General features: G+C 38.2%; 2 protein-coding genes across 2 annotated transcripts; both read left to right on the top strand.

The window, feature by feature from the left end:
- Positions 1 to 469: 469 nt before the first annotated feature.
- Positions 470 to 4,844, top strand: LOC137711238 (uncharacterized). Its single transcript, XM_068450466.1, has 6 exons — positions 470 to 612; positions 1,620 to 1,741; positions 2,070 to 2,216; positions 2,556 to 2,649; positions 2,740 to 3,075; positions 3,182 to 4,844. The coding sequence occupies exons 2-6, from the start codon at positions 1,631 to 1,633 to the stop codon at positions 4,465 to 4,467; spliced, it is 1,974 nt and encodes a 657-aa protein (XP_068306567.1). The 5' UTR covers positions 470 to 612; positions 1,620 to 1,630; the 3' UTR covers positions 4,468 to 4,844.
- A 1,481-nt stretch (positions 4,845 to 6,325) lies between these two features.
- Positions 6,326 to 7,854, top strand: LOC137709934 (probable WRKY transcription factor 21). The gene is made up of 3 exons (XM_068448916.1): positions 6,326 to 7,005; positions 7,153 to 7,278; positions 7,577 to 7,854. Exons 1-3 carry the CDS (start codon positions 6,326 to 6,328, stop codon positions 7,725 to 7,727), a joined length of 957 nt encoding a protein of 318 aa, XP_068305017.1. The 3' UTR covers positions 7,728 to 7,854.
- The last annotated feature ends 363 nt before the right edge of the window (positions 7,855 to 8,217 follow it).

Genomic DNA, 8,217 nt, shown 5'->3' with positions numbered 1-8,217 from the left:
GAAAAACATTAGCCTAAGTTCATTCTTTAATAATTCCGAGCTAAAATTTTAGGCCAGAAGAGTTCGAGCAGAAAAACTGTTTCTGAGCTAAAATCTAAATTTTCTGAGTTAAATATTTTTAGGTTTTAGGCCAGAGTTGGAGATGGTCTAAATATAATATATAAAATAGAAAATTCCATTATGAAGCAAGGAGAAAAGTGTAATCTGGGAGATAGTACGAGGGATAAGAAGGTAAAACAAGTAAGGAGGAAGATGCACTAGTGTAATCAATAACTTTTGCCGTTGAAACTTTCCCATCAGAAGCTCTTCTGACAAGTGACAGCCTTAAAAGAGAAAAACAAGAGAGAGAAGAAAGGAATCCCAACGACCGAGAGAGAGAGAAGAGAAGGGAGAGGATGATTTGGGTTGTGGGAATAACTGATACGTGATCCCGTACGCGCCCTTCCTGCGCTTCTCTCTCTCTCCTCTCTCCCCCCCCCCCTCCCCCCTCTTCACAAGTTGAATCATTGGCAGGCAGCATTGGTTCTGGATTACAGTCCCTTGGATATGTTGGAGAAAATGAGAATTTAGTGAAGGAGAAGAAGAAGCAGAAGCAGATATTTCTTCACCTTGGTACTCTCTCTCTCTCTCTCTTTCTCTACATTTCCAAATTGTGCAGGAAGATGTATTTTTTGGAATTTCGGTTGTCATAGATAGACGATTTGCGACATGGGATTTCTGTTGCTTGAATTATTTTGCAGTGGTTGGGTGTTGAATGAATGTGTTGTGTAAAAGTAATGACCTTTTGGGTTTTCTTTTTAATTACAGGAAACTAACAGTTTGATGCATTAATAGTAATACTACCTTTACTTTGAAGTAGTTTGGTTGCAAAACAACTTCCATGGCCCATGTTAGTAATTATTCACAAAACCATTTCCTAGATTTCCCCAAATACCAGAAATGAAAAAAAGAACATCATATTAACTTGTCTCACAACTTAGGTTATTGTCTCATCGAGAGTGATACTTTCGTAAACTTTGTGTCTTTGTGCGGAACGAATTCCACACAAGCGTAGAAGAGAATTAGACAGGTTACGACAGTTGCAATTAGGATGATAGAGGTCTCATTAATTGGTTACTCGGCTCCAATGGATGTTTATGCACCCTTCCTTTTGTTTTACATTTTAAAACTTATTTGTCAATCACTGTGCAGCTGGCAATTTAGCCATTAATTATAATTAGTGCAATCATAATTAGTTGCGTTTGGATTGGTTACGGTGACATAATTTTTAATTGCAATAATTAGTGTTGGTCAAACTATTGAGGAGAGGAGAGTACAGGAGAGGAGAGGAGAGGGAAGGATAGGTAGTGGAGAATAGATTATTGCTAGAAAAAGTCGGTGGGGGTGAGATCATAGCAAAATAGCAAGTGAGAGAATACAACAGATATTTTGCAAACTCTTCCTTCAAACGGCAAAGAACAACGTTTTGGTTGCCAGTGTAGAAACCACTTCTTATTACTTGCAATTAGTCAAACAGAGTTTTGTACGGACTAGGCATGAAGTACGTTGTGGAAATTGGTTATAAATACTGTTATGTTCAAAGATTCAAAGATGTAAAATCTGATTTGATGTAATTTCAGAAACAGAAAAAATGTTGATGCGGGGAGATCTTGATCTGAATTCAATGCAAGCATACGCTGGTTCTCTAGACGATGTTGTGAGGAAGACTATGCTCAGCCAGGAGATTATGTTTAAAAAACAGGTATTAGGATACTCTAAATCACAGGATAAAAGTTGAGTCATGGAACAGATCTTGTGTTTGTGTATGATTGGCTATCGTATAAAATAATTTGCATTGGGAAAACCTTGTTGTTGATTGATGTTATGTAAGGCTTGAAAAAAAAACAACATTTGTATCAATTGCATATGTGAAACTTTTGCTGCTTACTTTTGGCGGATTGGAAATTTTGGGTTTACTCAAAGTAGGCTGCACTGAATTTGCCTTACACGTGTTTAAGATGCAAATGGGGAAAAATGCAAAAAAAAATAGATTCCACTCTATTTAATTTTCGCTACTGATTTCCCTCCAGGTTCATGAACTCCATCATCTATATAGGATACAGAAGACACTGATGCAGAACCTTGGCAGGATGGAGTTTGGTAGATACAATTATAGCATAGCTGGTGCTGAGTTGAATCTTTTACCTCGGAGAAATTATGGAAGAGACGAACGTATGGTAAGTGTGGTTTTATGATAAAGGGGAGTGGAAGCAGCCACAGTTTGTGCTCCCACTTGGCCCTTGTTTGTTTCGTTGCAGTGTATGTGGTATTTTCAGACTGATAGCAGTAGGTCTAAGGCAGAATATATGGACCGAAATTTGGTCGTGCCTTTGTAACAAACTTATCAACTAATTTGGTCAAGATCTATCCTGAGGCAGAGATAAATAAAGTATCTAGTCTTTAGAGATGGGTTGATAACTAACCTAGTTTCATTTTATATTACTTGTTATTTATGGTGTTAGTGTGGTGATTTGGTGCTTGTCTTTGAAGTTTGCTTTACACAATCTATATTTCAGAACTTGTTAGAACGGTGCAAGGGTGTAGATGATAAGATTCAGCCGAGGAATCCTGAGCTTAAACTTCACACAGATCAATGCATTAGCTATATTGGTAAGAATCTCCCGAAGGATAATCATACAAGGTATCACTTGAAAGTAACTCTGGAACTTAGGTGATCTCTTTGTTGTGATAATGTCGCAGATCCAGCGGAGCTGAAGCTATCCCTGAGCATTCAAGAGGACAATAGGAAAGAGGGAGGTACTAAGAGGATTTGGTTTGATTTAGAAACTCATTCCTGCTCGCAACACATGATTGATTTAGAAGAACCGATTGAAAGGACATCAAATGAGGGCTTGGAACAGTCACCTTCTTTCAGCAGTACTGCTCCAATAACAAGCGCCAGGGGCACAGACAATTCAGAAGTTTCTGTCCTCTTTGATCTGATCATCTCGAGTAGTGTGAAGAAAAATCTATTCTTTCATGCTGCTGAGAGTAACCCTCATTTAGATGGCAGCGAGTGGAATCCTTTCAATCAAGGTATGGGTTCAGTTATTCCGTGCACAACTATTTACGTGGCATTGAGTTGTTTCTGAAAGTTCAGTCTTGTGTACATTTTAGAATTTGTGTTGGTCTCTTTTTTCAGGATTAGAAAAGCGTTCTGGTGGCATTGCAATTAACAATTCATCCACCAGGAGGCAGCATTTCGGTTCATATGAAACAGGGCTACTGGACCTTAACAAAATTCAGAATGATGATTCATCTTGTCTCTCAAATGATCATACAGTAGCCCATTTTTCAACAGCTAGCTCTTCACATTTACGCGGATTAGTTAGCAAGGTAGAGGAGGGCCCTCATTGTTACGAAACTGGGAAAAAACTAAATAATAATGGCTCAATTGAAACTTCTGAAGGGTTTCAAAAATACAATGCTGGAAACTTCAAAGTTGATGGATCGAGCATAAGTGGAATGGGCAATGTAAGCTTGGAGGCTGTGCCTAGATCGAAGATAGACCTCCAGGAAGCAGTTGGTTTCCACAGTAATGACCCCAGTAATGGAAACAATGGGTTCATCATGAAGCTCCTAAACAGTCGAAGTAGTTCGTGCACTTCTGCTAGACAAGTAAATTACGAGAACAACAAAGTAGAAGACCCTGTATTTTCATATACTGATCATTGTCGAAAAGTTGATCCAGATGGACATGGCAATATATCTTCTGCTTCATGTAAACCATGCTGCATTGGCGAAGATGATTCCAGAAGTGTAAAGACTATGCAGTCTGAAATTGAATATGGAAACTCAAATCCCTTTTCTGTTGATCAGTTTTCAGGAACACATGTAGAGTCTCAAGTTTCAGAAACCTTAATGGGTGAGCAGGACCGAAGATCTTCTGACAGCAGTGAATTAAAACACAAAGACCTCAACAAGGGAGGGGATTCAGCTGAACTGGATGTTTTGATCAGAGCAGCTGAAGCACTTGTCGGAATCTCATTGGAGAGTTCATCATGTTGTCATGATTGCACTTACGAAGTAGGAGGTGCAAATAAGATGGAAACGAAGGAGAGTGAACAACCGCAGTGTTCTTCTGATTCTTATGAGTTACTCACACTAAATCTAATAGAGAGCACTGAAGATGACTATTGCGTGTCATTAAAGCCTTCTGAGGTGAATTACAATGACAGTAAGGAATTTGGCATTAAGTTGAGAAGGGGGAGGAGAATGAAAGATTTTCAGAGGGACATTCTTCCTGGTCTGGCATCTCTTTCCAGACACGAAATTCGTGAAGATATTAACATTATGGAGACAGTTTTAAGATCAAGAGAGTACAAAAAGCTAAGAGGCAAGGTGGCTGATTATCAGAGCTGGTGTACTCCTGTCAAAAACAAACGTTCACGACTCAGCTATGTTCCGCGGAGGAAAAGAAATTTATGAGAAGCTTAAGTTGGGAATGACAGAGATTGTGGAAGTATGATATCTATTTGTACCATTAGCTGCATATAAGCGTATTCAGGCTTTAGAATCATTTATTTACTTTCTGATTCATGTACTGATCTTATTATTAGTATTGGTAACACGATAAGTGTTCACGCAGAAATTCAAAAATAATGATTCAGAATTTGTTGTCATTTATTGTTTTTTCTCGTGATTGATGCGCTTACAAGAGCCAAAGAAGGTTTCTAGTGCAATTGTTTTCCCTATGAAGAGACGGGATTTTCTGATTCTTCAGGAGCACATTAGGCCGCACAATTGACGATGCAATGAACAGATTTTGGAAGAAAAGAACTTAGATGTAGACTTATGAAACATGTTTGTGCAGCTTTTGTTCGCTTTGATTTTGCGATTGTTTTGTTTGAGCTTTCAAGTTGGTCGAATTCGTAGTTGCATACTCGGCCGAAGCTTTAGCCCAACCAAATGAGTTCTACGGATACAATAATTAGCGAAAATTTTACTATGCTCAAGTGTAGGAGATGCATCAAGGTAATGAATGATTGAATGTGCAGTCAATCCAACGAATATGTATATGAAAAAAATCCCTGAACTTTGACAATACAGAATCCTGTGAAATTAATAAACGATGCAGTAAAGTGATGAGTGGAGGCAAAGCGACTAGTTGCCACCCTTTGGGAGCAAGCATGCTTCATGCTACATAAAACCAAACTCTTCACTCAAGTCATCGAATCCTTATTCGTCGTCTTCTTTGCTACATGCCCCACAATTCACAAATGCAAATTATGAGATAATAACATTGAATTCATATGCAAATTTTGAAACCAAACTTCGTAATAGTTTTCCTCCAGATACTTTTTGTTGATTAATTTTGTTTGGAATTAAGGACTGATAAACGAGGGGAGAGAGTGTGAAAAGAATTGAAGCCTTTGTGGTTACAAGGGGCGGAGAGGGTAGCGTAAGATTTTAGAATAAGTTCGAACTTCAGTTTCCTTCATGTACTTTTTGAGGAGTGAGTTTTGATTACTTAATTTGTTTCCTGATTTTCAATCACTTATTTTGTTTCCTTGCATACTTATGTTTATTTTTGCTTTTGAGTTGAATTAATCAAAGAAGAATCAAGTGAAAGAAATAAATAGGAGTGCGAAGACTACATAAGGAAGAAAAAAAGTGAGAAAATCATTTTCCTAATTTTTTTTCTAGCCACCAGATAATGAAAATGGATTAAACAACATTTTATTTTGTTAGTCAATTTTAGATTTTGAAAAGACGATACTTTAAGCTACATTAAGTTTTGATCTTATACTTGAAAAATGATTGTTTTCTTTCATGTGTGAACTTACTTATTCCCCCATTTATGATTAACACGTCATCATTGTGAGGACGTCATATAAAGTATTAGTATGTACATTTTTCAACATCTTATTGAGATTTATGGTTTTTAAATAGATGAAGCATGCAATTTATTATTCTTCCCTGTACTTCGCTCTCTCTCTCTCTCTCTCTCTCTCTCTCTCTCTCTCTCTCTCTCTCTCTCTCTCTCTCTCTCTCTCTCTCTCTCTCAATCAATGTAAGATATGTCAGATATTGTGTTGGTTAGTGCCTTAGTGGGTTGTGAAACTTAAGGCACCATTGACTATCTGGGCAGCAAGCTCTTGTTTATTTCAACATATAACCAAAGATCCGATGAAGTGGATGATGAATATTTTATCCACTAAAGCATCACACTACATTGGGTGGTTTCTGCCACATTGCCTTTACCCTTATCACAGTCACATTGATGTGCCGGAATATTGAGGTTGCAATTGCATAATTTGCATGAATATTAATCTGCAATTGAATCATGGAAAGGGAATCAGGTGTCTGTCTTTCAATGAACCCAGGGTTGGATTTCAGAATTCATGAGGTTGCTCAAAGCAGTTTGAAGCATGCCCATCGCCTCTTTGGTTCCATCTCTGAGAAAAAGCATAAGAGAAGTGCTCAAGAAGTAAGCCTGGTTGCTCAAGATGCAGTAAATGAATTCCGCAAACTGCTTACTCTCCTTGATGGATCAATCTTATCAAATCAGAAGAGGATCAGAAGGGGTCCACTGCCCGAATCCCGTGGCATAAACCAGGTTGAACTGTTGGAATCCCATCAGCCTAGCTCAGGGTTTAGACAGTTGTTTAGTAATACTCATCAGAGTGATCATGCAGCTGCAAATGTGTTCCGAAGTAATGGCTTTAGCATGGTTAGAGAGCGAAAACCGAGCCTGGCATTGCAACAAGGCCACTGTGAAACCAGTGTGGTTCTTCCTAATAATTTGATCATGGGTTTGAACCAATTCTCACAGAAGCCTAGTACTTCTTTGATTAGTATGGACGGAAGTAGCATCAACACGCAGACGCGGATGATTCACTATTCTTCGTCTGAACTCTTTGCTTCTCAAGATAGCGGCTCTATGTTTTCTTCTAAAAAGAAGTGTGAAGAAGCCAGTACAAGATGTTTAGCCTCTACCGGTGGATGTCATTGCTCAAAGAGAAGGTATTTCAGTCCCAATTAAAATACAATCCTATACGTTGCTGCTTTTTGTTGTTTGTTACACAATTTTATAATTGGTTTTTTTGTTTGCTTTTTTCTTGTTGCTTGCTAAAGGTTTTTAATCTCTTATGTTTGTTCGTCTCCTCACAGGAAACTGAGAATAAAGAGAAGAATACGAGTTCCGGCCGTAAGCAATAAGCTAGCTGATATACCTCCTGATGACTATTCTTGGAGGAAGTATGGGCAGAAGCCTATCAAAGGGTCTCCATATCCTAGGTATTTCTATGTTATTATTTTCATTTCCATATAGATTTCGAAAAGTCTTCTAAATTGCATACAAGTTAACCACTAACCATGAAGCTGCACCGGTTTCCAATCTCAGTGTTCAGATTATTTGATGTGTATATATTTGTTTAATTGTATCATGTATGCGTGCATATGTTGTCATTGTCCTGCTAGTAAAGCATAGATTCGATGTTTTATCACCAACTAAGTACAAAATCTGAATGTTATGCTTAACCATTGCCAAGGGTTTAGCTGATATGTCTGTTCAATCATGCTTTTGGTTTCAAAGGAGTTATTACAAATGCAGCTGTGTGCGAGGATGTCCTGCACGAAAGCATGTCGAACGATGCTTGGAGGATCCTAACATGTTGGTTGTTACATATGAAGGCAATCATCAACACCCAAGGTTTACATTTCAAGCACCCTCTGTTGCGATTTAAGTTCACCAAATGAATCAAAATAGGCCGACATTTCACAGCTTGACCTGGTTTTACATTGTAAGCTTCTCTTCTGCTCAAATCCTGAAACTGTTAAAAGTGTAACTTTGAGGTGTGATCTACTCCTCCGTCCCGATTTGTCTTTAATAATGTTTTCACTCAGATTAGATCATTGTACATATTAACATGTGAAAAGTTGTATTTGAATTACATCCCTTATGGTCTTATGGTTGGGAAGAAACCAGTTAATAATGCACCAGATTCTCAGTTTTATGACGCCTCAATTTGGTCAGTGAAAATTGCCCATGTGTGAGATGGCAAGCTGAAAATAAAGCAAAAACGAGCAGGCTAGCTTTGTTGAGAGATTGAATGACAATGTAGTGCAGGTGCAGGATATGCAATGGCCCTTCCTCAATGCAAAACCCTAAATGACCCAAGTGGGCTCTCAACTTTTGTCTAATTAGATGGGCTCAAATTTAAAGACCACAATGTG

The sequence above is a fragment of the Pyrus communis genome, chromosome 12, assembly GCF_963583255.1.
Source record: "Pyrus communis chromosome 12, drPyrComm1.1, whole genome shotgun sequence".
NCBI classification, from domain to species: Eukaryota; Viridiplantae; Streptophyta; class Magnoliopsida; order Rosales; family Rosaceae; genus Pyrus; species Pyrus communis.
The sequence above is the reverse complement of the archived record's forward strand: the minus strand, read 5'-3'. Positions and strand labels throughout refer to the sequence as shown.